The 24,469-nt window shown below is 48.0% G+C and overlaps 6 protein-coding genes across 9 annotated transcripts; 3 read left to right on the top strand and 3 right to left on the bottom strand.

Annotated features, from left to right (window-relative positions):
• Positions 1-198: 198 nt before the first annotated feature.
• On the top strand, positions 199-2,876 carry LOC9651281 (mitogen-activated protein kinase 15). Of its 2 annotated transcripts, XM_002972417.2 has the most exons (11): positions 202-519; positions 567-972; positions 1,035-1,162; positions 1,382-1,441; positions 1,496-1,645; positions 1,704-1,859; positions 1,917-2,054; positions 2,100-2,173; positions 2,251-2,352; positions 2,402-2,535; positions 2,589-2,876. In XM_002972417.2, the coding sequence occupies exons 1-11, from the start codon at positions 493-495 to the stop codon at positions 2,798-2,800; spliced, it is 1,587 nt and encodes a 528-aa protein (XP_002972463.1). In that variant the 5' UTR covers positions 202-492; the 3' UTR covers positions 2,801-2,876. The 2 variants fall into 2 exon arrangements, with proteins under 2 accessions (XP_024532949.1, XP_002972463.1); XM_024677181.1 differs by having other exon boundaries at positions 199-519; positions 1,917-2,173.
• A 57-nt stretch (positions 2,877-2,933) lies between these two features.
• Positions 2,934-4,633, top strand: LOC9651280 (putative tRNA pseudouridine synthase). Its single transcript, XM_024677191.1, has 8 exons — positions 2,934-2,958; positions 3,014-3,127; positions 3,173-3,208; positions 3,256-3,368; positions 3,426-3,574; positions 3,634-3,778; positions 3,840-4,191; positions 4,245-4,633. Exons 1-7 carry the CDS (start codon positions 2,934-2,936, stop codon positions 3,912-3,914), a joined length of 657 nt encoding a protein of 218 aa, XP_024532959.1. The 3' UTR covers positions 3,915-4,191; positions 4,245-4,633.
• Positions 4,634-4,686: 53 nt separating this feature from the next.
• LOC9650604 (probable serine/threonine-protein kinase PBL7) lies at positions 4,687-7,167 on the top strand. Its single transcript, XM_002972415.2, has 8 exons — positions 4,687-4,843; positions 4,910-5,559; positions 5,697-5,935; positions 5,985-6,117; positions 6,168-6,414; positions 6,490-6,622; positions 6,674-6,763; positions 6,809-7,167. Exons 2-8 carry the CDS (start codon positions 5,325-5,327, stop codon positions 7,019-7,021), a joined length of 1,290 nt encoding a protein of 429 aa, XP_002972461.2. The 5' UTR covers positions 4,687-4,843; positions 4,910-5,324; the 3' UTR covers positions 7,022-7,167.
• Positions 7,168-9,068: 1,901 nt separating this feature from the next.
• On the bottom strand, positions 9,069-12,509 carry LOC9650603 (probable WRKY transcription factor 23). Of its 2 annotated transcripts, none has more exons than XM_024677180.1 (3): positions 10,401-12,509; positions 10,185-10,331; positions 9,069-9,958 (listed from the first exon to the last, which is right to left on the bottom strand). In XM_024677180.1, exons 1-3 carry the CDS (start codon positions 11,555-11,557, stop codon positions 9,478-9,480), a joined length of 1,785 nt encoding a protein of 594 aa, XP_024532948.1. In that variant the 5' UTR covers positions 11,558-12,509; the 3' UTR covers positions 9,069-9,477. The 2 variants fall into 2 exon arrangements, with proteins under 2 accessions (XP_024532948.1, XP_002972266.2); XM_002972220.2 differs by having other exon boundaries at positions 10,185-10,328.
• A 4,223-nt stretch (positions 12,510-16,732) lies between these two features.
• Positions 16,733-21,005, bottom strand: LOC9650602 (probable leucine-rich repeat receptor-like protein kinase At1g68400). The gene is made up of 4 exons (XM_024677440.1): positions 20,000-21,005; positions 19,128-19,211; positions 17,445-18,754; positions 16,733-17,394 (listed from the first exon to the last, which is right to left on the bottom strand). Exons 1-4 carry the CDS (start codon positions 20,983-20,985, stop codon positions 16,760-16,762), a joined length of 3,015 nt encoding a protein of 1,004 aa, XP_024533208.1. The 5' UTR covers positions 20,986-21,005; the 3' UTR covers positions 16,733-16,759.
• Positions 20,997-22,473, bottom strand: LOC9651279 (protease Do-like 5, chloroplastic). 2 transcript variants are annotated; one of them, XM_002972218.2, is made up of 7 exons: positions 22,134-22,471; positions 21,873-22,064; positions 21,727-21,816; positions 21,544-21,669; positions 21,406-21,493; positions 21,272-21,346; positions 20,997-21,202 (listed from the first exon to the last, which is right to left on the bottom strand). In XM_002972218.2, the coding sequence occupies exons 1-7, from the start codon at positions 22,344-22,346 to the stop codon at positions 21,051-21,053; spliced, it is 936 nt and encodes a 311-aa protein (XP_002972264.2). In that variant the 5' UTR covers positions 22,347-22,471; the 3' UTR covers positions 20,997-21,050. The 2 variants fall into 2 exon arrangements, with proteins under 2 accessions (XP_002972264.2, XP_024533037.1); XM_024677269.1 differs by having other exon boundaries at positions 21,544-21,816; positions 22,134-22,473.
• Between the last annotated feature and the right edge of the window lie 1,996 nt (positions 22,474-24,469).

Below are 24,469 nucleotides of genomic sequence, written 5' to 3'. Positions count from 1 at the left end.
TCTTTCTTTTTTTTCCTTCCTTTCTCTTTCTTTCTTTTTCTCCAGCACTGATGTAACCGCTGCTGGGAGAGGTGCTCTACTCACAGTGGCCACCTCCTTGTTCTCTTGTGTGGCTCCTGGTGGGTCACACAATGCCTTTGTGGCTATAGTTTGCTCGTCAATCGAACACCTAATTACGCTGTCCGGTCGGGGTTCGATTCCCTGCCGCGCAAAAGCCGATGCTCGATTCCCGCGCGTCCGGCGCGAATATGCCCCTGTACGGCCGGATGCTATGAAGCTCTCCCTGTCGACTATCCTTCCGGCTAGGGTAAAAGCGAGAGTTAGCGCGGCGCCTTGGCTGGGAGGAGCTGCGGGCGGCGGGGCGATCGATCGATGCTTTGCCGGGGAATGTGCGTCGCGCGCTTGCGATCGCGGCATTGCTAGGGTTCTTCCGGCGGCGATAGATGGTGATTTTGCGTGGGGAGGTGGCCGCGTGAGAATTCCGGGCTGAGAATGCAAGCGGGGGAGCACCGGCGCAAGGTACGTGCTTTGCGTGATCGGAATATCGGTGAAAGATTGCTGTCCAGAGCGGTGTCGCGAATTTCATCACGGAATACGGCGAGGCGCAGCGTTACAAGGTCTTGGAGGTGATTGGGAAGGGCAGCTATGGCGTCGTGTGCTCCGCGATCGACACCAGGACCAACGAAAAGGTGGCGATTAAGAAGATCAACGACATCTTCGAGCATGTGTCCGATGCAACTCGCATCCTCCGCGAGATCAAGCTGCTCAGACTGCTGCGCCATCCGGACGTTGTGGAGATCAAGCACATACTTCTTCCGCCATCGAGGCGAGAATTCAAGGATATCTACGTGGTGTTTGAGCTCATGGAGTCGGACCTCCACCAAGTGATCAAAGCCAACGATGATCTCATGCCCGAGCACTACCAGTTTTTCCTCTACCAGTTGCTACGAGGGTTGAAGTTCATCCACACGGGTATGATTTTCTCTCCTCGAGATGATTGTCTCTGAAATTGTTTTCCCTCGCGTGTGTTGCAGCGAACGTTTTCCATCGGGACTTAAAGCCCAAGAACGTTCTAGCCAACGCTAACTGTAAGCTAAAGATATGCGATTTTGGACTCGCCCGAGTGGCGTTTAACGACGCTCCCACGGCCATATTCTGGACGGTATGCCTTAGGACTTTGTGCATTCTGTGTTGCATCCATGCATGTAAACTAAGAACGGAAAGGAAATCAGTTTCGAATGAAACAGAGCCTTGTAAACTTCTACATCTGTTGAACAGCTCGAGAGGACTTGAGGAAATGCCAAAGGCTGGCCACTTGTGCATTCAAGTCGCCCAGTTTCAGCGGGTACTGCAACTGAAAGGTGTGATTTCATTGTGTTAGGATTATGTAGCCACCAGGTGGTATCGAGCTCCTGAGCTTTGCGGTTCCTTTTTCTCGAGGGTAAGAGGATATTGGTTCATTTTTTTCTGACGCCAAGTGATCTCTTGTATGCAGTATACTCCAGCAATCGACATATGGAGCATTGGTTGCATATTTGCTGAGACAATCACTCGGAAGCCACTGTTTCCTGGAAAGAACGTTACTCATCAGCTCGAACTCATCACTGACTTGCTCGGAACGCCGTCACAGGATGTCATTTCTCGGGTTAGAAATTCTCATTCGATTTCATTCTTCGCCAAATGTTAGAAACGATTCATTTCAGGTTCGCAATGAGAAAGCACGGAGATACTTGAGCACAATGAGCAAAAAGAGCCCTGTTCCGTTCTCTGAGAAGTTCAAGAATATAGACCCTCTAGCACGTAACCTCTTACAGAAGATGCTTGCTTTTGATCCGAAAGATCGGCCGTCTGCTACGGAGGTTAAGTATAGTTTGACTTCCGGGCAAGTTATGCTGACGAGAGAGCTTGACTTTCAGGCCCTGGCGGACCCCTATTTTCAAAGTATGTCTCATTTACAGCGAGAGCCTGCTGCCAACCCGATTTCAAGGATGGAATTCGAGTTCGAAAGACGAAGACTGACAAGGGAAGACGTCAGGGAGCTCATATATCGCGAGGTAACGCATTATTATCGATTCGAGTCTTTGAGCACTGCTTCGCAGATATTGGAATACCATCCGCAGATGAAGATGGAGTATGTGAACGGCAACGACCAAGCAAACTTCATGTACCCAAGGTTCCACACCGTTTTAACGCTTCCTTTTACTTTCTGGTTTTATTCTTAAGTTTCGGACACCTCCATTTTGTTTGCAGTGCTGTTGACCAGTTTCGAAGACAGTTTGCCCATCTGGAGGAGCATTACGCGAAGGGTAACGCGATGGTACCCCTGGAAAGACAGCATGCTTCTTTGCCAAGGTTGGTGGTTTCTTTCAGCTGCTAGCCATTAAATTCTACTTTCTTTCAGGGAACGGGGTCTGGAGTTTCGGGAGGAGGCTGCTAGATTCGTCCGGGAACAACACGCGCTAGCATCGTCTCGATCATCTCAAACGCAAGACCAGCAACAGCAGCAGCAGCAGCAGCAGCAGCAGCAGGAACAAGGTACAGTCGAGTTTGAGCTACCATTCACTCATCTTTTCAATGGATTGTCGCAGCTCCTAGGAACTACGGCAAGAACGTGATCGAAGGCAAGCGGTTCATGAAGTGTGCTAGCATCTCCAGCACCTGTCTTCCAGCCCAAGGATCGAGCAGGACGGAGGAAGATCATCACAGGGATGCATCGCTCGCGAGCGAGGTGGATAGGAAAACACAGGCATTGACAATCGCGGGAAATGCTCCAGCGCCGGCACAACAATACTGGCAGTAAGTTCGTCCAACATTCTTTATATTTTTTCCTTTTGTTACATCAAGATTTTTCTCACACGACAAAGCAACATTGTTAACTAATCTGTGTTTAATTAAATTTTAAACACTGGGCGGGAAAGCCCTAAAACCTGGCCATGGTACCTATTTGCGTGTTGGGAGGTATGCTGTGCTTGATTGAGCTAGGGCAGGATGAGCTAGGGCGAGTCTCTCGCAGGGCGTGGCGCGGAATCTGGCGCCGCGGTTTGCAAGCTCGCCGCTGTGGATGAGGTGCTGCGATTCAAGAAGAATGTGGCGATCTGGGTGGGATATGTGGGAACGGATTACAAAGGTATCGTGTTGGCTGTTTCTTTCAATGTGTTACTTGCGTGAACAGGCTTGCAGATCCAGCGAGGAGTCGCCGGTATCCATTGTTAGTTTATTTTATCTCTTCCTCCACATTACTCATCTCTTCTATAGCTGTTGAAAACGAGCTCGAAGAAGCAATATACAAAGCTGGGGGGATTTCCGAGGAAAATTACAGACACCTTGACAAAGTCAGGTGGAAGAGAAGCAGCAGGACAGACAAAGGCGTAAGTATCTCGTTGGCAATCTTGGGAACTTTTTCTTTTATGATTGCTGTAGCGCAGGTCCATTCTTTATGCACTGTGGTCACCATGAAGCTCGAGGTTGCTGTGAATTCGTGGCTGAATGACGTTGACGGCATTAAGATTGCCGACGCTTTCAATGCCTACCTCCCGGCGAACATATCAATATTTGGAGTTGTTCCTGTTACCAAGTTCGTAGAAAAGGTTTTGCTCTTGCATTTTATACATTGGTGTGGCTTTCTGTTTACAGATCGTTTGATGCCAGAAGGTCCTGCTACTCCAGAACATATGATTACTACTTTCCTGCTGCCTGCATTGGCATAAATAACGAGTCATCCAGTGAAGATGTCGACCAGCGGATTCAGGATTTTAGGCGTACCTTGAAATCTCTAGAGGTTCTTTTCATTTTTGTGTTGTTTTCTCATGGCCAAGTGCAATTTTTTCTGATCAGGGCAGGCACGCGTTTCACAATTACACTGTCAGGCGCCTCTACAGAAAATCCCAGAGGCGAGGGACATATTCTCCGTCTAGAAACTTAATTGCCGACGAAGAATCATCAGAAGACGAGGAACCTTCTTTCAAGGATACACACGACGAGCAGGACAACCCAGCTGCTGACATAGGAGAGGAACGGGGTGCGGGTCGACGGGCTTACTGGCTAGATGAATCGGAAGAAGGCAAAGATCCTGTAAAAGCCTCGCATTTCAGAAACGTTGCGAAATGCACTTGCGAAGGACCTGAAAAGCTCAATTGTCCTTCGTCGGTTGTACGTATAAGAGTTACAGGCGAATCATTCATGGTCCACCAGGTAAAAATGCTCTCCGGACGTTCAATGACTTAACTTCCATGATTTTCTTTCAGATTCGGAAAATGGTCGGGACTGCCATTGCTGTCTTTCGACATGTCCTGCCAGAGGACGCCATTCCAGTTTCTACGTGCCGGCATGCAAGAGTTGTGTTACCGCTTGCACCACCACACGGGCTCGTACTGTCCGGTAACTCCTTTTTCCCGTTCAGAGGAGGTTACACTCGTGCTAAGGGGGGAACTGGCGGATATTTCTTCTCCAAACTGGGAATACAGGTGTCAAGCCAAATCGCAGAGCGGATGAACTCGTTCTGGCTTGAGAAGCTAGCTCCGGTGATCTCTTCATCTATGAACGAAGAGGAGGCACCTTGGTCTCAGTGGCTAGAGTCACTGGAACTCAACCGGATTGATGACTTGGAGTTTGCAAACTTACGGGATGCTTGGAAGCAGTGGCAGAACATGGCCACGATGCGGAGATACAGTGACGAGCATTGACATTTTCCCATTAAGTCGAGGATTGGGACATCCAAGTTGACGGTATCCGACGGTGAAGAGCAGCGCGATAGCCGTTGGACGGTGTCAATCAACGGCTACTCGTGGCAGCCGCTGGCCAGTCACTGTTAAGCCGTGTCGGGACCTGCTCGCTCGTCGATAAGGTTTGTTTGTTTGATTGATTGTTGGCGGTTCTTATGATTTTTGCGTTCCGCCTTGTCCTCGTGCAGGCACTGTTACTGTTCCTGAATTTCCAGACTTTTTTTTTAACCTGATCCTTCTGAATTCAATGAGGTACTGGCATTTTGTACCTTCACCTGGATGTTTGGAGTCTTGCTTAGGTAGGGGTCCTAGCTTCCTCTTTCTCCTGAGTCCGCTGCATTACAAACAAATCTTTCGATGACTAAAGGCCTGATACTCTGGTCCTGCTGCTCCCGCTCCTGTGAGAATAAAAATGCTGTTCGAGTTGAGTTCTTTTTCCTGTGTCCATCTGTTTTCTTTTTAGTTTTCCCCTGCCTTGTTCAAGCTGTTACTAGTTGAATTACATTGCTATGGCTAAAAGGTTTGGTTAACCAGGCTATCTACATTGTTGAAGAACGAAAACCAACGAAGAAGGAAAAGAAGCAGAGAGCAAGAGGAAAGACAATGGTGAACAGGAGGATTCTCCTCCAGAACTCTTCGACAGACATTGAATCCGCGACGGGGATAGCTCCTAGTAATGGCACAAGTGATGCGGGCGATAGCAGCAGCAACAGGACCAGCATTGCGATAATCATCTCCATTATCACTTCGTCCCTGGCCCTCTTTGTTCTTCTCCTAGCGTTCGCTTACTTCTTCTACATGAGGCACAAATTGAAGACGAGAAGAACTTTCAGTGCAAGTAAGTTCTCATTCTTAGTATTTTTCCCTTGCTCTGTTTCTGCTCAAAGTTCTCTTCATTCTTGTTGCCATTTGGTGTAGTATTTTTCCATATTTGTTCTTCTGTGATGGGTTTTTGATGGGCTTTTGTGATTTCAGAGGGGAGCAAAAACAGTATGGACACTTACATTCGCAGCGAACGAGACGAGGTGTCGAAAGCACAAGTTTTCACCTACAAGCAGCTCCAGTCTGCAACCAACAACTTCAGCCCGTTAAACAAAATTGGCCATGGCGGTTTTGGACTGGTCTATCGTGGGGTTTTACCGGACGGCAGACTTGCTGCAGTAAAGCTCATGGACAGGCAAGGCAAACAAGGCGAACGAGAATTCAGGGTCGAGGTAAGCTTTCCTGAAGTGTTCTTCAAAACTGACTTCTACTGAAACACAGGTGGATATGCTTACTCGTCTCCATTCTCCATACTTGCTGGATTTAATAGGATATTGTGCAGACAAGGACTACAGGCTGCTCGTTTATAGCTACATGGCAAATGGAAGCCTTCAGGAACATCTGCATTCCAAAGGTGAATTCTTTTAGCAGTCCTATCATACTTGACATGACGAACTTTAAAAGGAAAAAGCACTTTAGACTGGGGAACACGAATCCTAGTAGCATTTGATGCTGCCAAGGGACTGGAATACCTACACGAGTATGTCATTCCTCCAATCATTCACCGTGACTTCAAGAGCAGCAATATTCTTCTGGACGAACACAACGATGTCGTGCTGGCTGATTTTGGCCTCGCAAAGACCGGGGCTGATAAAATTGCGGGCCAACCTTCTACACGAGTTCTTGGAACTCAGGGCTATCTCGCACCCGAGTAAGTGTTACCAGAATCCAGATTCAAATCTTGGTGCAAGTTGTAACAACTTGATTGCCTTTGATATGGTTGCAGGTACGCCATGACAGGCCACTTGACAACAAAGTCCGACGTATACAGTTATGGGGTTGTTCTCTTGGAGCTCATAACTGGGAGGCTTCCAGTCGATGCGAAGCGCCCTCCGGGACAAAACGTGCTCGTTAATTGGGTGAGCTGCTCCCACCATACATTATGTTTCTCAACTAACTAAATAGTGCAGGCTCTTCCACGGCTCACTGATAGAGAAAAGCTGGCGCAAATGGTGGATCCATATCTTAGGAGTCAATACAACATGAAAGAGCTCGTCCAAGTAAGTAAAACGTAGTAGCAGCATATAGCTTAATTTGTCGTGCAGGTTGCTGCAATCGCTGCAATGTGTGTTCAACCGGAGCCGGACTATAGGCCTCTTATCACAGACGTTGTCCAATCACTGATCCCTCTTGTGAGACAAAGACGTATGGGAACTCCCAAGAGATCGGTGAGCTCCCCTCGCTGCGTTTCTAGTTTGCTAAAATCTCCGACAACACAATCACCAGCTTTGAAAGCCAACATCAAAACTCTGCAATAGCTGAAGTAAGAAAGCAGTTTCATTCTATTTCTTGTGTATCCAGGGCCGCCATTGCATCAAGAAACTCATCATAGCGTTGTGTAAGAAAACTTGTGTTGCTTCTAACAGTGATATAAATCAAATAGACAGCCGGATATGCTCGCTAATTTACTACCACTCGACGTATGAGTATCGATTTTCTTTCCCCGTTGTCTTCACAGTGTTCATCTTCATACATATGTATCGTCCCTGTAAAGTCGGTAAGCTAGCTCACAGATTGATTAAATCGTGTTCTTCCAGCCAGGAGAAAGTTGCAATCCTGGTTTGTGTGTGCTTTCAACACTTAACTTTATATGTCCAGACTTTTAGAACGCAACAAGACAACGACGTTGCCTAGACGATGGGCTCTCAGCAGCTTTTGGAGAACGCCGGACGGTGACATTACGTTTCAAGAATAATACTTCCTTAACACTTTTTCCTTCCCAGCTTTTCAAGCGTTCTAAAAGTCGTCAAATCGACGATGCATCCACTGGTCACGGTCATGGAGATGGATGCTTGGAGGGAGCTTCAGAGTCTCAAATTCTGGTAAAAGAAGTTTCTTTGATTATCGAGATATCTTGATATCGAGCGACCACGTTTTGTGCAGCGCCATCCAGCCTTTACGACTCCAACAGGGAAATTGACAAAAACAGACGAAGCTGCATCACTACTTTAAGGAAGACTCACTTGGTTCTCCGATTACAGCACAATAAGGCCACTTGCAGGAGGAAGCAGCTTCAAGGAAACGAGGTGAAGGTGCTTGCAACAGCTTTCGCTCGAGGTACCAACAAAAAGAAAAAGGGGAGAGGAAAGAAAGCTTTTGTTTGCGATTTGATTCTCAACTTCTTTTGGAGAGGCCATTGACAAGTAAACGTTGATCAGCGCGAAGGATTCCGAAATCCTCTCAAAAGCGGGGCATGATGATGGAACAGCCTTGGCCGCAAGAAAGTAATAAAATAGAAAAGCCAGCAGCACAAACGTTCGACTTCGGCTGCTTCGAATCTCTGCAAAGATGGGGAATCCAACCGACGGATTGTACCGCTAATAGGTACACTCTTTTTTCCCCGTTTTTTTTTTTTTCCTTTCTATTGCTCCCGACGTACCATGCCTCTTCATGCAGCTGGCTTGCTTTTCTTAAAAAAGCTGGCCCCGGATTCGGTCACGGACGGGTCTAGAACGAGAGCGAGCGAGAGAACAAGCAACACAACCACTGCAAAAAACAGGAGTGCGCCATCCTTTTTTCTTCGGCAATGATTTCGTCGAGCACTGTTAAGCCGGTGAGTATATTGTTCCATCCTCGAGAGCGAGCTAATAGGATATAACATCTTTTTTTTTTTTCTTGTTTCTTCTGGCAGGATCACGGACTGACAACATGTGTAGAAGTTTCCGAGCTCTTCCTTCCCAGGTGAGTTCTATCTAGCAACTTAAAGAGAGCTCTGTTTTGATTCTTTCTTTCTCTCTCTCTCTCTCTCTCTCTCTCTCGGCAGCGCGGCGATAATGATTCATGCTTACGGTGGCACCGCGCTGGGTTCGTTAGCCAGTCAATGCGCTCGATCAGTCAAAGCAAGCCAAAGCACCGCCAAAGAGCTCTCGCGCGGGAGCAGCGCACTCACAGCCCACAATCCAAATGGTTCCATTCACACTAGTGCCCAGCGGTGACGCCACCGACTCGTCAGCAGCTCGTCAACGCTTCCATTGACCACGGTTGACTGACCGGCCAACGAGAGCTTCGCGCGCTCGTTGATCCAGAAAAAGAATTGACCGGCCGCAAGAACAAGATCGGCTCTTTAAAAGAAATGCCAGTCAATTTGCGGGGATTCCCTTTCCATTCTTATTTTCTCCGCTCGATCGCATATTTTTGATGAACAAATGGGACAAGATCATTCCCGACCAGGCAGGGGATTTTTGATGATCCAGTCAAACACCTACAAACCTTTGATCTGTATCTATAAACCTTTGATCGTATGTATCGATTCTTCCAATGGAGAACGATAGAAACTCTTCAACTATGTGTGTGTTTTGCCAACTTCCTTTCTTTTGTTTATTCGATGTTTCCTGGATAGCCGCGGCCGTACCACATGCATGCATGTTGGGCTAGTGGAGCGGGGAATCTCTAGCCGGGAATAATCTTCGTACATCCGGGAATCATCATGGATTGGGTGTATGAACTTCTACTGGAGGTTGTGAGAACACACCTATCCATGCACACGTAAACTCCCGTACACTGAGATAGGGTCGATCCATTTTCATTGTAATGCACATGAGGTCTGCAAAATCGTTTCGAGTCAGCATCGAGCGAAAACGATCCTCCCAAAAGTTATTCGGTGATGTTTTCCGCATTGATCAGCTTTTGTGTCAGTGATTTGATGATCAGATCGATAGAGCTCTCGGCTCCGATTGAACTTGGTCCCACGATGATCTCGATCGAATCGAATATATCATAAGTTCCTCGTTCGTGAGCTCGTTGGAACCATGTCCTCGAGGAGGCCCTCGTCCGCCACCCTGCCACTCCCAACGTTTTCGTGCTGTTCTTGAGCGTGTTGGAGCTGGAGGTGGTGATGGTGCTCCAGTTGATCCGGTCGATACATCTGCTGCTGCTGGCTGGAATTTCTCGTGAGCTGCATTGTGAGATCGAAGTTGGTCCTGGCGGAGGAGGCGGTGGAGAAGTTATGCGGCGGCAGTGGTGGCGGCGGAGCCGCAAAGTTGAGGTGGTGATGGAGCAATCCAGCCGAGTAGAGCGAGTAACCAGCAAACGATCGCTCTGCATACTGAGCAGCTTCGGCGGAGCTGCGCAGCACGGCAGGGCTATGATGGTTGTGGATCCCTTCATAAGTTGTGATCACCAGTCCTTGATCCTCGGAAGAACGCTCCACGCGCTTCTTCACGGGGCACTTCGTGTTGGTACACCGATAGTAGCTCCTGTGGAAAGATCATCCATTACAGCTCGAAAAGAAGTAAATATTCTACGCTAGAGCTCGACCAAAAAAGAGCAAAGAGTCTACAGGAAAAAAAAAATCTAGATCCTAGATGCAACGAAAACCTGGATGGATCAGCCAAAATCTCTCGCGCTCACGACGATATTGTCAAAATTGCTATCGAGATAGATGGATCGAATGCAAAAATGACGAGAGAGAGAGGAGCTTACCTGGGATGAGGGCTGTTCTTGACGGCCTTCTGCCCATACTTCCTCCACCGGTAGCCATCGTCCATGATATCCACCTCGCTGCGCGTCTGGATCGCATAGCGCGGCTCGCGGATCCTCTTCTGGCCTTTCTTGCGCGGCTTGGCGCTGCTGCAAGCATCAAAGTCTCGATCGATCAGCGAAAGAAATGAAAGAAAGAACTTTACGAAAGAAACTCACGTCTTCTTGTCTCCACCACCGGGCGAGGGTTTCGCGTCTGGATCACCGCCATCGCCGGATCCATTGTGCGGCATCTTGCGCTTGGAGCTCCCAACAGCGACATTTGGCGCTCCGGATCCCAATGACGGGCTCGCAGGAGCGGCGGCAGCGGCGGCAGTTCTGGCGTCTTGATCGTCGGGCCCGTCACTGAGCGACGAGGATGTGGAAGAATTCGGTGTTCCAGGTAGGCCTGTGGCAGCCGCGCCGCCGCCGAGGATGGGCTTCTCCTCGAATTCCAGGTGATCCGGGATGAATAACGGTGGCGCGCCGAGGATGCCTTGACCGGGCATGTGCTGCTGCTGTGGCTGTGTCTGGAAGTAGAGAGGTGGAGCTGGATCATCGGCAGGATTTCCAAAAGATTGGAGCTGCGAGAACCATTGTTGCTGCTGCTGCTGCTGCTGGCGATCGCGCGGCGCTTGCTGTTGATCCGAGAAGCTCCACGAGAACTGGCTGGAGTCTTTGTGATCGCTGTTGGTCGCGGCGTGGAAGGCGAATGGGTGGTGATCCGGCGGTGACGAGCTGAATGGATCCTGCTCGGGGAAGTTCCAGAGAGATCCAGCCGTGGCAGCGGTTTGAGTTTGCAATCCAGACGAGGAGGGAGGAGCTTGTTGACTGTGGTGGTGGTGGTGGTGGTCGGGATCGGCCAACTCGTGGAATGGAATTCCGGAAGAAGCAACAGTGGAAGCGTGACTTTGTTGCTGCTGGTGGGAGAGCGTTCGAAGGATCGCGTCGAGCTCGCTCTCCGAGAGTTCTTGCTTGGGGATGCGGCCCTCCATGGCCTCGTTAGTGATCTGCGAAGTGGAGGACGATGGCGACGAGGTCTTTCGCAAAATCTCGGGATTCTTCAGCTCCAGCGCCTTGGGCGATCCCGAATTGCTCCACAGATGATGAGCATACCTGATGAGACGAGGCGATGGAAGCAAAACGTCGTGCTGTTGCTGCTGCTGCTGCTGTTGTTCGAGGGAAGACGATGACGAAGAGAAGAAGGAAGACTGATCAAAGGGGTCGTGAAAGCTCGCGGAGAATGTCTCTGGCTTGCATAGCATGCTACTACCGACGGGATTCCAGGCCGAGGACAAGTGCTGCTGCGTCGACTCGGAGAGCATCAGACTGGACATTTAGACGAACGCCTGCGAAGCTTTCATGTGTACTCTTCGATCGCACAATTTCTCGCTCTCGAGCGGCCCGACTTGTTCCAAACAGCGCGAGAACCGACCAAGAGGAGAGACCTGATGCTGCACGGACGTCGATAGCCGAAAGCTTCCTCCTGAGCTACAGATAAGCGAGACTCTCTTACACTGCACACGAGCGCTCGGCTCTAGAAGCCACGAGCATGATCGAGACTGCAAGACTTAGTCAACACTGGTGCTGGATCCTGGAAAAGGCACTGGAATTTGCGAAGTGGAGTGAGAGGAGATCAAGCAGGCGCCTCAGTGACAATGAAAACCAAGAGAGCGAAGAAACAACGGGAAGGAAACAGGAAGCGTGTCCAGTCTACAGTGAGAACCCGGGGAATTCTTTTACAGCGGCGGGCACGCATTCAGGAACACGCTTTGCTCGAGCTTCGTGAAAGACTGCTATAGAAAAGAAAGAGAGAGGTGGGATAGAAAATGGAACCTTGATGCTGCTACTACTACTGGGGTGCTGCTGCTGCCAAAGCTCCAGAGTGCAAATTCACCAGAGAACACGTCCGGTCAAACAAGGCTTGCAGCTAAAGTTATCCGGATAGATCTTCGTTCACACGCTCCGACCAAGTTAGAAACATCCGAGTGAGTCACTCAAGCACAGGTGGAGAGATTTAGAGAGAGTCCGAGGAGGATTGGAAAGCTCTCGGAGGAGAGCACAAGGCGATGGATAGATATATGATATATCAGCTCGAAAGGAAAATAGCTTGAAGCCGGGAAGGGAGAGATCAAGCCAGAGTTTGAAGCGTGTGGGGGAATGTGCGCAGTGGCATCGGCAGCTGGTACTTCGAGCAAGCAGCAGCAGCAGCAGCACCGCAGGGACGAAGAAAAAAGAAAGAGAGAACGAAAATGATGGTATGTTGACAAACGGGGCGCGTTTATCAGCCTCTTGGCTTCTTCTTCTTCTTCTTCTTCTAACACAGTCCCTCTCCCTCTCTCTCTTTTATTTTATAGGCTGATGAGTACTCCGTGGGAGGACCCGGCTCTAGGAGAGGAGCCAAACTCTACGGTCGGGAGAGAAAAAAGAATGGGAGGAAATCTGCCGGTCAACAGTCGGTCTCGGTGAGATTCTAGAAACTCTTTCGACGCTTTCGGAGAGCTACACAGGTCTTGCTAAGCGAGCAAGCACATTCTCGTGTCAGGCAGGAAGAATAACGCGAGAGCCCCACTCGAAGAGCAACTTTAGGAGCTATCGACTTCAAAAGCTCTGGCTCTCTTGTCGCGGGTGCTTCGAGCAAGCGAGAGGGAACAAGACGAGCGAGAAGGGCGATGAGAATGGAAATCCCCCAGCTTGATCTTGATCGCTCGCTCTTACAGAACTTTGACCCCCGCGCACTGCAGCGAAGGAGACCCAAAGACTGGCCTTGTGTGTGCGTGTTTGTGAGCTTCAAGTTTATTAAAGTTTGTGTGTCGTGTGGCCCCTCCAACAAGCCCCGGTCGACACGGGATTGTCAGCACGGCCAACTTTTCAATATGATCTCGCGCTTTGTTCTTAACACTGGCTTTGATCCGTGTTCTTCTATGATTTGGAAGGCATCGCGTGTGGATATTCGTCTTGCAATAGCGACTGGCGATGTGGCTTGCCCTGGCATTGGCATGCAAAGTATTAGGTGACTTTATGTTCATGTAAGAGTTTGTGTGTGAGCCTCGAAGAGGAGAGAATGAATGGGATGAAATGGATGAATGAATGAATGAAGTGGTGGGCAATTCCGGCTTCTGTCTCTTTGTTGTAAGCAAAAAAGAAAAACTAACAGTGGGAGTTTGGTGGCCTCTTTCCTTTTTATATTAATAAATTATATATATATTTCCTATTTCCGTTTATCTGGAAATTAATGCTGGTCCGCCCTGATAGATCTAACCAAAAGTCAGCACCGTGTTTTTGTTGCTAACGGAAATTTTTTATTTCTACAAGCAAACAAGATCGAACATATTTCAAAAGAATTTAAAATCATAAAAATCAACGGTTTGATCCAGTGTATTTCTTTATTTGACAAAACAAATTAGCTACCTAAACGCCCACTAAGCCTCTAAACAAGATGCCATGCAAGACCAAATGGGGCGATTTTTCTCGCCCAGCTTGCAACTCGTGTGCAATCGCTGTCCATCGACAGCATTGAAACTCAAGCCCGGGGCTCGATCTCTATCATGCAATGCTAATGCAAGCAAAAATCGCTGTCTCCCTCTCCACTGGAAGAGTTTTCACCGGCGAGTCTGCGGCCTGGTTGGAAGGGCTGGAAGCCCGGCGCGAGTGGTGAGATCCCAAACATTGTCAATCCTCTCATTGACATTGGGATGGTTTAGTCCGGGACTTTGGGGCATTAAATGAGTGTTAGGCGACCAACAGCCTTGATGTTTATGGGCAGGATTTTGTGTAGAGCAAACCGGCCAGCGTACGACATTCTTGTGAGCAAAAGCTGGTGCGCGAATGCTACCAACCTTTTCTCGCAAATCAACATCAAAAGTTTAGGGGTTCAGGTTTGGGTTTTGGGTTTAACTTAGGGTTTAAGGTTTTCGCTTGGCAGTGATGATCAGTGCACGTGAACGTGGATCATGGATCATAAAAACAACGCTTGTCTCGTAATTTGGATCCAAGATGCAATCAAGAGGGTTTTTGCATTGCTATATAAAAGATCTTTTATATATGCACGGTGTTCATCCAATCTATCCATACCTTGTCCACTTCACAGACAACACTGCGGTTTGAATTACCCCCGCCCGCGGAACTTAACAAGATTTTAGCCATTTGGCCGAAAGCTATGGAATGGTTTTGTAAACCTTGCGAGCGTGCGGGCTGATGATGCTGATGGATGGATTGGTTGTGGTCGGTCACTTGAAATCAAGTTCCATGCATTATACGTTTTGGTTTTGGGCATCTTGATTTTGGGACCCATTCACCTGTAAACTAGGACACAAACTTCTGAGGATTCTGTCCAGGTATCTCGCTATTTAGTGCACGTGTGGTGTGGAAGTTCGTGTTTTTGGCTATACAAAAGCTTGTCATGTTGACTCAAGCTCTTACAAAAGCACTAACATTTCGGATCGACTGAGAGAAACCAAAAGAAAAGTTGCTCTAGTTTTTATGCGCAAGGCTGTGGCCAGCCAGCAGCATACACGCTGTTCCCAATGCATGAGATGATCGCTCTGGTTTGTTTCATCCCAAAACTAGCTGGTTACAAAGTTAATGATCGCTTGATTCTCGCCTAGAGCGACGCCTCGTCTCCCGGCTCACAACTTAATCAAATGCTTTGCTAGATTTCATGCGCCAAAGCACAGATTAAGTTTGAGAATAAAGAAAAACGTTGGTCCCCAGATCTTATAGACGAGATAGGAGAGTTTCCACGAGCATTGAATTGAAGGAAAGGTGACTCAAGTTAGCTATAAACCTCTTGATCGCTCCTCAGGTATGAGTTGTCCTGCGATCTCACGTGTGGTGTCGAACCCCGTGTCCTAAACAAACACTTTCACCTGGCATGTTTCTCCAGGAGTCCACACAAATCAAATCAGCTGTAAAAAAGGAGCAAGAAACTTTGGTTTGCCTCTCCAGCCACAAACACCTCTGAGACTCCACTATATTCAATCGTTTTCGCTGTGCGGTACGAAGCTCGAATTCAATTGCGCAGTGTGTCAGTGATCACCTTCGGGTTTGGGTGTTCCTGTCATAGTACTTGAATCGGGTCCTTCCTCGCTCGATCGTCGCTGCTCACTTATCACTGATCACAAAGGGAACATTATAAATGGGAACGTGAACGTGTGTGATCGTGGTCCCGCGAATTTATAGACTCTCAAAGTTCTCAATGGGCCAGCTTCTGTTGGATCCGCACAAAAGTATATAACAACTATGTATACATATATCTTGTACGTTATCCAACATTGGAAACATCTCCAAAAACTCGCTGAATCTTCATGTGCAGGAAGATTGGAGTGAAAATCCAGAACCATTTCTTTAGTCTAATGAAAAACCAAATATTGGCATCCAGCTGCAAAAGAGAGAATGGGACTTTACGAAGTACAAAAACGTGGCAGATTTGTAACAGTGGAGCCAGAAGGAGTCGGCCATGGACCAGCCGGCAGCGTTGACCAGTGTTAAGCCAGTCAACCATCCGGTTCCACTGCACGTTGACCGGTCGTGCCGTCAAAGTTGTAGTTTCTTGTTCCGAGAGGAATCAAACCAATCAGTCTGTCTTGTCAAAATATATATTTATAAAAAAGGAGACAAAAAAGAATCTTGGCTTTTTCAATTTTCATTTTCATGGTGGTGGTCCTTTGGCTGGGAAAATGTAGTCAAATTGATCGATCTTTGGTTCGTGCTGCTCTGACCAATTCGTGAGCTAGTTTTGCTACTCCTGATGACTTTGCCAAACCAAGAAAATGCCTGCAATATTATCGGGCCTTGGAATTAGTGTAAATACAAGTAAATGACAAGAAACTTAGAATCTGAATATTGTTTCTTTGTCCAAAGGTGGCGGGGATTCAATTGTGCGTTGCTGTAAAGTCTAAAGATAGCTCGACTCGTATAAAAGTGAGATCAGTCAATTCTAGTCAACTTAGTCAGTCCACGGCCTTAGTCAGCCCCGGCGTTGACTCACTAGTCCAGTCAGTCCAAGTGAAAGCCAAGCAAGGAACTTCGTGTCGAAATCATCTCCATTTGGTTTTTTTTGCTTTTTTCTTGGGGGGTGTTGTTTTCAGCACATCAGCTAGCTGCTGGCACAGAAAAAGGAAAAGTCGGCTTGGCTCGACTCGGCTGGTTAGCTAGGCTATCTCTTTTTCTGCGAGGAAAAAATAAATTCTTCCTTGCCTGGGTGGAAAGGACTCGCGCCATGCGTTTTTAAGAGACAGTGATCTGCGCTGGAGAAACTCGAGAGTAATAGCAACCAAATCAGAAACAAAAAATCCATTTGGATTCGTTTACTTGGAAGTTTATAGCGAAGCTCTGTCAATATAAGCTGGAGAAATAATGAGAGCCCAATCTGTTATTGAGACTTTCCTGTGAATAGATGTAATGCACTTAGCAGAGCTTCCACGAATGAATAAGTCGCAGAGAACCCTGCGCCAGCGAAGAGAAGAGATCAGGACTTCCAAAGTAGAAAAACAATGAGAAAAACGTACCAGTATAGTAGAAATAAATGTTTCATCCAGTCAATGGCTTGCGTCCGAGGGAGATCCAGAGCGTGACTGCGAAGTCGAGTCCCCGGCCACTGGAGATTGATCGGCTCTTATATCCTCGATCATCTTCACAACCTGGCTCATCTTTGGCCGATCGTCCGGCGACTGCGAGACGCAAACCATCCCAACCTGTAGCATGGCCACCATCTCCTCTTCGATGTTCTTGTATTTCATGAGCTCGATGTCGAAGACTTCGGCAGTCCACTCCTCCCGAACCACGGACTGTACCCAGCGTGGAAGATCGATGTTCTCCCCCTGCGTAGTATGTGACTGTGCCGGTGCCTTCCCAGTTAGGAGCTCCAAGAGCAAGACCCCGAAGCTGTAGACGTCCCCCTTGAAAGATATCTTCTTTGACTCTGCGTGCTCGGGAGCTCTGTAGCCTACTAGACGAGAAGCCGCTGCCGTGTTCATGAGCAGCGCTAGGCCGAAGTCTGCAATGCAAGCGTTGCCATCTTTGTCGAGCAGCACGTTCGAAGACTTGATGTTTCCGTGCGGTATTTTTTGAGCGCCAGGCTGACGGTGTATGAAGGCCAGGCCCTTAGCCGCACCCAGAGCGATCTTAACGCGCGTTGTCCAGTCCAGGGGTTTCCTTCCGGGACCTCTGTTACCTGCAAGAGCAGTCGATGAGCTAGGAATTTGTAAACAGCGACAAACTTACCGTGAAGAAGTGTGTAGAGGTTCCCGTTGGGCATGAAGTCGTACACCAGGAGCTTTTCTTCCTTGGCGTAATAGTATGCGATGAGCTTAACCACGTTGGGGTGTCGAAACTTTGCGATCAACTCCATATGTTGCTCAAACTCTTTCCTTCCAGATATTGTAATGTCCTTGAGCCGCTTCACCGCAACTATTGTTCCGTCCTCGAGCACAGCCTTGTATGCCGTTCCAAAGCTTCCTTTTCCCAGCATCTCGGCAGAAGCTCGCAGGAGATCTTCCAGGTCGAAGCCCACGGCTTTGGAGTCGACAAATACCAGCTTGCTTCTCTCCGCTTCCGGCACCTGAGCCGAGTATTGTGACGCTGGAAAATCCGTTTTCTCGTCGATGGTCTTTGGAGAAGGCACCGCCATGCGTTGGTAGCGTTTCCAGTAGAAAAACAGGAAAACCAGAGCGATCAAGGCGAGAACCGCCGCATCACCAACGACAATGGCGATGATGGCCCCTGTCCCAAGTCGGCTCCTCGTTCTTCTTCCCTCGTTTGGTCTGGACGTCGGTGTGGCCGGGATTATATTCTCCACTGCCGGAGAAGGTGCCGGTGTCGCGGGTATCACCGTGCATGCCGCCAGAGGGCCACCACATAAGAATGGATTCCCCAGAAACGCAGTGCCTGAGAAGTTCCTGAGCGACGGTGGGATCTCTCCACTCAGCCTGTTGTTGGCAACGTTAAACTCCGTGAGGTTGACGAGCCGGAGATCCGGAATAGCCCCCGAGAACTGGTTGTTCTCGAGCCTCAAAGTGAGCAACCGCCGCGACGAGTTGATCCATGGTGGTATCTGTCCCGAGAAGTCGTTGAAGGAGAGATTGAGCCGCCAAAGATGTACGAGGTTGGACAGGCTGGGTGGAAGCTCGCCGCTAAAGTCGTTGTGGTGAAGATACAAGCTCCACAAGTATCTCCAGTTCGTGAGATCCGGAAGAGTGCCGTTGAGAGAGTTCCCCTTGAGGCTGACAATGCGGAGGTCCTGGAGTGCGGTGAGCGCTTGCATTGATCCGGCCAGCTCCAAGCCTTCGAGGATGAGATAGCGAATCCGTCCTTGCACGCACTTTACACCAGTCCAATTGCCGCTGCAAGGATCTCCGTTCCCCCAGCTCGTTAGCCTGTTCGACACATCTGCCGAAGCCTTGAATGCCATGAGCGCGTCTTTATCGTCCGCGTTACCACCACCGGGCATTGCCAGAACTGCCAGGACGATTAGAAGTGCGCAGCGATTTCTCTCCATCTTATTCTTCGTCCTCCTCGTGTTAAGCGCAGCGCATTGGGATCACCACTTTGTGCCAGTTGCCAGTTCTTCTCTCTATGCAATGACAAAAAAATAACGAAGGTCAAGATCCAGCAGAGGATGAAAAACGATGGAAAAACTACCTAGAACTGGCTTGCAAGAAATCTCTCGTTCACACGAAAGGCATTGCAATGCTCACACGATTCCACACAAGCCTCCCAAAGGTCCAGCCAGACAACAGAGAAAAATCCCGAGCTCCGGGGCAATTTGCGCAGCTCCGGCGCATTGGCCGGCGATGAAATATCCCAAGAGCAGCAAGAATCGACGCTGGGAGACCTAGGCATTGCTGGAAATCGCTCCAGCGCGGCTAGTGGAGCTGGAGCCAGCGCCAGATTGAGCAGAGATCATACCTGGCAGCGCAGCGCTCATCATCGTCTCGGTCCCGGCGGGTGCTCGCGGGCAGGGCGCGCGTGGTCCTCCCCCTCTCACGAGCACTAAACCACACACACGGAATATGCCCAGCGCCGTCAATGGGATCTTGCGGCGGAGAATATATCGCGGCATATGCGCCTAACGTCCATGTTAATGAGTGCGTACAAAAAGGGTAACGACGACAAGGTGTTAAAAGCGTTTGGTGGGCTTCTGGAATCGACGGCTGGGATGTAGCGTGAAGCAAGCAAACCATGTGATGTTTAGATTGATAGTGAAACTATAGCATTTAGAAATCTCGTGGTATCCCATGATTGATTACATTGGTGGGATGGAATGCGCCACACTCCACGCAAGGTATAATTTTGGTCAGGCATGTTGCGATGATCATGGAGAACCAAAGCGATTATCTTTGAATTTTGGTCCATTCTTTTCTCCTCCTTTTCATCATCGGGAATAGTTTTATAAGGCTGTGGCCTTACAGGCGTGAGTTGGAATGGAGCGGAATTCTCTTGTAGCGCCACATGCCGGGAAAGGGCAATTGCCAAAAGTTGACACTAGATTATAAACTTGCACGAGAGTTATCTTTTGCAAAAGTACTCTTCTTTTGGCAAGCTTGAAGGAAGAATCCCTGTTGTCAAACTTTAGAGGAGCTTCCAAGAAAGCAAAAAGGTGAAGAGACTTTGTGCCTCTTCATTCCCTGAAAGTGGACCAAAGCAAAGCGAAAAAAACGAAGATAAACGACGATACGATTTTGGAACCTGTGTGTCGGAAGTTCCTTTGAGAGTTTGTTGTTTCATCAGCTCTTGTGATTCCCTTCGTCCTGCTCGATCGATCGATCGATCGATCTCACGCAGCAGCCTTTGCAGCGGCAGCAGCTGGTTTGGCTTTGGTTGTAGTGGTCGAAGCTCTCGCCTTTGCTTTCGTCGCCACCGCTGGTTTCTTCGCAGGCGGCGGGGGGTCCGGCGCTGGCGCTGTGAAAGACGGCACAGCTCCCTCGTTGGCCTTCGGTCTCCGGCCACCTCTCTTCTTGATGACGGCCGCGGGAGCGGGCGATCCATCGGGAGCTCCATTGCTCGCTGTGGCTTTCGCCGCTGGAGCCTTCTTCTTCGTCGGCGTCGCGGCCTTCTTTGCTGCAGCAACAGTCTGTGCTCCATCACCTTGCGCCTTGCTCAGACTCTTCGCTCCAGGCATTGTCACCTCGTCATCGTCCCAACGATCCTCTTCTTCCACGCCGGTGCCGAACTTGTCGTCGTCGTCGCGATCGACGTCGCGATCGTGGTCGCGATCGTCCAGCTCGTTGTCGTAGGAGTCCGTGTCCGACGACGCCGAGGGGAGCTGATAGAGATACTTGTCACTCTCGCTGATCGCCGCATGGACCGACCGGGAGGAGGAGGAGCTCGCGGCGGTGGCGGCGGCACCACTTGGACTGCGCAAGAGCCCGTGCTGGAGATGGATCTCTTCCGGAAGAATCCTCTGGCTGCCGCCGAGGGAACGCCGCGGAAGAGGAGGCGGCGGAGGACCGGCGGCGGGGAGCGGCAAAGGATCATACCACATATCGTGCATCACATTCATCCCCATGGACATGACGGGCACGTTTTGGATGCGCAGCCTCTTCTTGAGCAGCAGCGACATGTCGGCCGCCTCGAGCAGTGTGAGATTGGCGATGTCCTCGACGATCTTGAGCACCTTAGCCGATGGCGCCGGGGCCGCGTCGACGCCGCCGCCATCATCGTAGGGGCCGCGCCTCGCCGCGCCGTGCAAGGACCTGGAAGGAATACCTCCATTCTCGTAGCAGCGCCGGGCGGGGCAGCGATTCCTCCACGCGCGCCTCATCATCGAGAACCCCAAAAGCCCTAAACCCTAGTTCTTAGGGTTTTGCGTCTATAGGACTTGGAATTTTTTCATGGAAGCGAGAGGTATCTGGGAGGCCCAAGAACACCTCTCTCCACTGATCTGCTAGAGCTCACCGCGCCTTCCACGATCAAATGGGGCACGACTTGCCTCACCAGATCGATCGCCACTGCGAAATTCACACCGGAGGACGTTCCCGAGCCTGGAATTTGAGAGAATGTTTTTTCAATGTTTATCATCGTGTGAGAATGAGAAAGAAAAGTATGCCTACCTCGCCGGGTGAAGGTTGCGGTGTTGATACCGATGACTCGTCCGAATGAATCGAGCAATGGTCCTCCAGAGTTCCCTGCAAGATCGTCTTTTTAGTTCCAGTTCTTCCAAAGCTAATCACTCGATGTATTATACCCGCATTTATCGATGCATCAGTTTGTATGGCACCGAAGATCGGTTTGCCAGAGGGTGAAGGAATTTGTCTGCACAATCCACTGACTACCTGCGAAGAACAAAGCTACGTGAAGCAAGAAAAGAGAAGTTTTTACGTACTCCAGTAGTGAGGATGTGCTCGTATCCGTAAGGATTTCCTATCGCGTAGCAATTTTGGCCGACTCTAAGATCTTTGGAGCTTCCTATCACTGCTGGACGCAATACACTGGATTCTGGAACTTCAATCTTAAACACCAAAGAAAAGAAGAATGTAAACAACCAGCGGAAAAGATTTTCCTGTACCTTGAGAACTGCGAGATCACGAGAAGCATCGAGACCGATGATAGCTGCATTGTAAGAATCGACGTCTCCATTCAAACCCAGCAATACCACCTGTGATCGATCATACACGACTTTGTAGCCACAAAAGAAGGAAAAAAGAACGAGACCTTTATCTGTTTCTTGCCGCTCGTATCCTTGGCTATCTTCGAGATAACGTGATAATTTGTCACAATGTGGCCGAATCGATCCCACACAAATCCGGAGCCAATGCCTTGGATCTCACCATCGTCCATGTCCACTGCTGCGACATTGCTCGAGAGGTCCAAATCTTGGATCGCGACGACTGAGCGCGTTGTGCTCTACGCATTGGAATTGCTAGAAACATCCTTGTCAATACATAAGGAAGATCAAGAAAGAAGATAGGCTACCTCAAACAGCTGCATGGTTCTCATCTCAAACTCTAGGTCCTCATCGTGATTGTCTCTCGCGTTTCTCCCCAATGCGCGTCGTGGGTTCGCCACTTGGAGCATTGCGAGAGAGCCCATCAACAGCGATCGCCTGGCCACGAACCCAGACTTTGTGGGCAGCATCGCCACTTTCGATGGCTGCTGGGCCAAGACAGTCACACTGAGATGCCCCATGTTTTAGGGGTTTTGATCGTGTTGCTCGCGTGTGGCGCGGATGCTCTATCCTTCTCCCCATCCCTGCGCATTCCGCCGCCGGCGACAAATCCAGCATTGTGGCCACTGATTCCATCAAGAGTGTATACTCTCGCCACTTAGCTTGCTTTGGTTCTTTTGAGAAGCTGAGGTCCACAGTATGTCTCGAGAGAATTAAAACCTGGTAAGAGTTAAGACAAATCCAACGTAACTCTGGAAGAAGCCAGTTGTTTTGGACGACAGAGACGCAAGCTGCAGCGTGAGAAGCCAAACTCAAGAAGGTGTGGATCTCATATAGGATTTATTTGCGATATCTTCTTTGAGATTGTTTAAATTATTACACAAGCTGGATATCCTATTCCATTCATTTTCAATAGAACCATTTAGAATTATTAATCTCTTTTCACTTTCATGATTCCAAAAGTTTCATTTTAAAGCTTTATGTTCATTTGAATCCTCTACTAGACTGAGAGATTCTATCACCTACATAGTTGCTAGAGACTAAGATGGTAGATTGTAATGGTGTTATTTTTTTGCAATCTAACTAAACAAGATTTTCAGACTCCCATGTCAAGTCATGTTCTCAAAATCTAGTCAGGATCAATCTGTCAGAAGTTATAGCAAAGATCCTTTAAAGTCTACAAGTGAAGTAGTTGGAGGTGTTAGTTGATTTAGCCATGTTTTCACTTTTACAAAGGAGAATAAAGAGTTTCATATTAACTTCAAGGAGGCTTTAGAGAAAATTAAAAACTTTGGATTTTGTTTCTTAGTATTTGGTTTCATAAACAAGTCTTCTCTTATAACAAATTTTCTATCAATTATTTTTGCACTATATCTCTATGGCAGCTTTCAAGATACTTTTCTACACACTTTGTGTCTATTGATTGAGATATTAGACATATTTCATGTGAATTTTGAGTTGCTGTAAGTAAATATTTTATAAGGTGGCAATTTTGAAGAGCAACCATTTTTTTGTTGTCTCAACATGAAGTAGAATTTTTTTCTAGTCACTAAGACTTAGTCATTCACATCAGTACCAGCTAATGCATATATTTCTTTTTTCTTTCGGCTTCATAGTGATGAAGCTGGTAAAAGTGATTTATGCATGCTTTTGCCACACTTGCAACAATGCTCTTCCAGGTAGGATATAATCTTTTCTATGCACTATTATCACCTCAAGCCATTCTGGCATTAAGCATCTTTTTCTTTTTTTATTAATTTTTATTTTTCTTCTTTTTCTTTTTATTAATTTTTATTTTTCTTCTTTTTCTTTTTATGTTTTAGTCTTCTCATCTTATTTATATGTTTCTCTTTTCAGGTTATATAGCTATAAGAGTGTTCTTAGACTATGGTTCTCAGCCTCATACTATTTTATCTCAACAAACTGTAAGTTTTGAGTTTTCTTGATCATGTTTAGGGTTTTAATTCTTACCTCTTATCACTCTTACTACTTTCCTCACAGCATTCTTTTTTATCATTTATAATCAATATTATTGCTTTAATCATTTTTTACAGTGTTGCCCATAAATGCCACTCCATGTTTTTCCATAATATTATAGTTGGCCTCAACAATTTCCATTATCATTTACATGTTACAGTTTTGATTAGATCAACACGTCAATTTCAACTTAGTGGTAAATTAAGACTTTTAGTGGCTAGTTAGGCCTTCTATAAGGAGGCATCTAAGTCCTTCTAATAGAGTGGCTTCAATCCCATTCTACCTTTTTTAGTAAGTGGTAATTTTTTGTGTAGATAATCCACCACCTTTTCTTTGATACTATTATAGAGACTATATAGCTGGTTGTTTGTGACTCTTTAAAAGTTTTGGTCATTTGTGGCAGGCAATTTACAAAGCATGAAAAAGTCATATGTAAAATTTACAAATGATAAATTGGACATTTGGCAAAAATCTATTAGTAATTATTTGATGATGGTAGAGCCATTTATCTGATTCATTCTTTAAAAGGGATTTTACCTAGGGGAGCTTGGGACATGTGAAGAAAAGGCCACTTTAGAGCTTTTAATTTTATAGAGCAAGTGAAGCTCTGTAAATTATCACATTCTTCCCAAGAACTCTAACCAAACATATTAGGATCTTAGGCACT

The sequence above is a fragment of the Selaginella moellendorffii genome, unplaced genomic scaffold (assembly GCF_000143415.4).
Source record: "Selaginella moellendorffii unplaced genomic scaffold, v1.0 SELMOscaffold_19, whole genome shotgun sequence".
Lineage (NCBI taxonomy): Eukaryota > Viridiplantae > Streptophyta > Lycopodiopsida > Selaginellales > Selaginellaceae > Selaginella > Selaginella moellendorffii.
The sequence above is the reverse complement of the archived record's forward strand: the minus strand, read 5'-3'. Positions and strand labels throughout refer to the sequence as shown.

Excerpts from the sequence above, each read along its gene's own strand:
- LOC9651281 (XM_024677181.1), top strand. The coding sequence starts at position 493 with ATGCAAGCGGGGGAGCACCGGCGCAAG. Across the intron at positions 973-1,034 it reads GTTGAAGTTCATCCACACGG|CGAACGTTTTCCATCGGGAC; the intron begins GTATGATTTTCT and ends CGTGTGTTGCAG. Across the intron at positions 1,646-1,703 it reads CACAGGATGTCATTTCTCGG|GTTCGCAATGAGAAAGCACG; the intron begins GTTAGAAATTCT and ends GATTCATTTCAG.
- LOC9651280 (XM_024677191.1), top strand. The coding sequence starts at position 2,934 with ATGGTACCTATTTGCGTGTTGGGAG. Across the intron at positions 3,369-3,425 it reads GCAGCAGGACAGACAAAGGC|GTCCATTCTTTATGCACTGT; the intron begins GTAAGTATCTCG and ends GCTGTAGCGCAG. Across the intron at positions 3,779-3,839 it reads GTACCTTGAAATCTCTAGAG|GCACGCGTTTCACAATTACA; the intron begins GTTCTTTTCATT and ends TGATCAGGGCAG.
- LOC9650604 (XM_002972415.2), top strand. The coding sequence starts at position 5,325 with ATGGTGAACAGGAGGATTCTCCTCCAGAACTCTTCGACAGACATTGAA. Across the intron at positions 6,415-6,489 it reads CAGGGCTATCTCGCACCCGA|GTACGCCATGACAGGCCACT; the intron begins GTAAGTGTTACC and ends ATATGGTTGCAG. Across the intron at positions 6,764-6,808 it reads ACATGAAAGAGCTCGTCCAA|GTTGCTGCAATCGCTGCAAT; the intron begins GTAAGTAAAACG and ends TTTGTCGTGCAG.
- LOC9650603 (XM_024677180.1), bottom strand. The coding sequence starts at position 11,557 with ATGTCCAGTCTGATGCTCTCCGAGTCGACGCAGCAGCACTTGTCCTCG. Across the intron at positions 10,332-10,400 it reads GGTGGTGGAGACAAGAAGAC|CAGCGCCAAGCCGCGCAAGA; the intron begins GTGAGTTTCTTT and ends TGATGCTTGCAG. Across the intron at positions 9,959-10,184 it reads AAGAACAGCCCTCATCCCAG|GAGCTACTATCGGTGTACCA; the intron begins GTAAGCTCCTCT and ends ATCTTTCCACAG.
- LOC9650602 (XM_024677440.1), bottom strand. The coding sequence starts at position 20,985 with ATGATGAGGCGCGCGTGGAGGAATCGCTGCCCCGCCCGGCGCTGCTAC. Across the intron at positions 19,212-19,999 it reads GCCGCTGCAAAGGCTGCTGC|TGCTCGTGAGAGGGGGAGGA; the intron begins GTGAGATCGATC and ends TGTGTGGTTTAG. Across the intron at positions 17,395-17,444 it reads CCTCTACACACTTCTTCACG|GTAACAGAGGTCCCGGAAGG; the intron begins GTAAGTTTGTCG and ends CTGCTCTTGCAG.
- LOC9651279 (XM_024677269.1), bottom strand. The coding sequence starts at position 22,346 with ATGGGGCATCTCAGTGTGACTGTCTTGGCCCAGCAGCCATCGAAAGTG. Across the intron at positions 21,817-21,872 it reads GCGGCAAGAAACAGATAAAG|GTGGTATTGCTGGGTTTGAA; the intron begins GTCTCGTTCTTT and ends GATCGATCACAG. Across the intron at positions 21,347-21,405 it reads TGATGCATCGATAAATGCGG|GGAACTCTGGAGGACCATTG; the intron begins GTATAATACATC and ends ACGATCTTGCAG.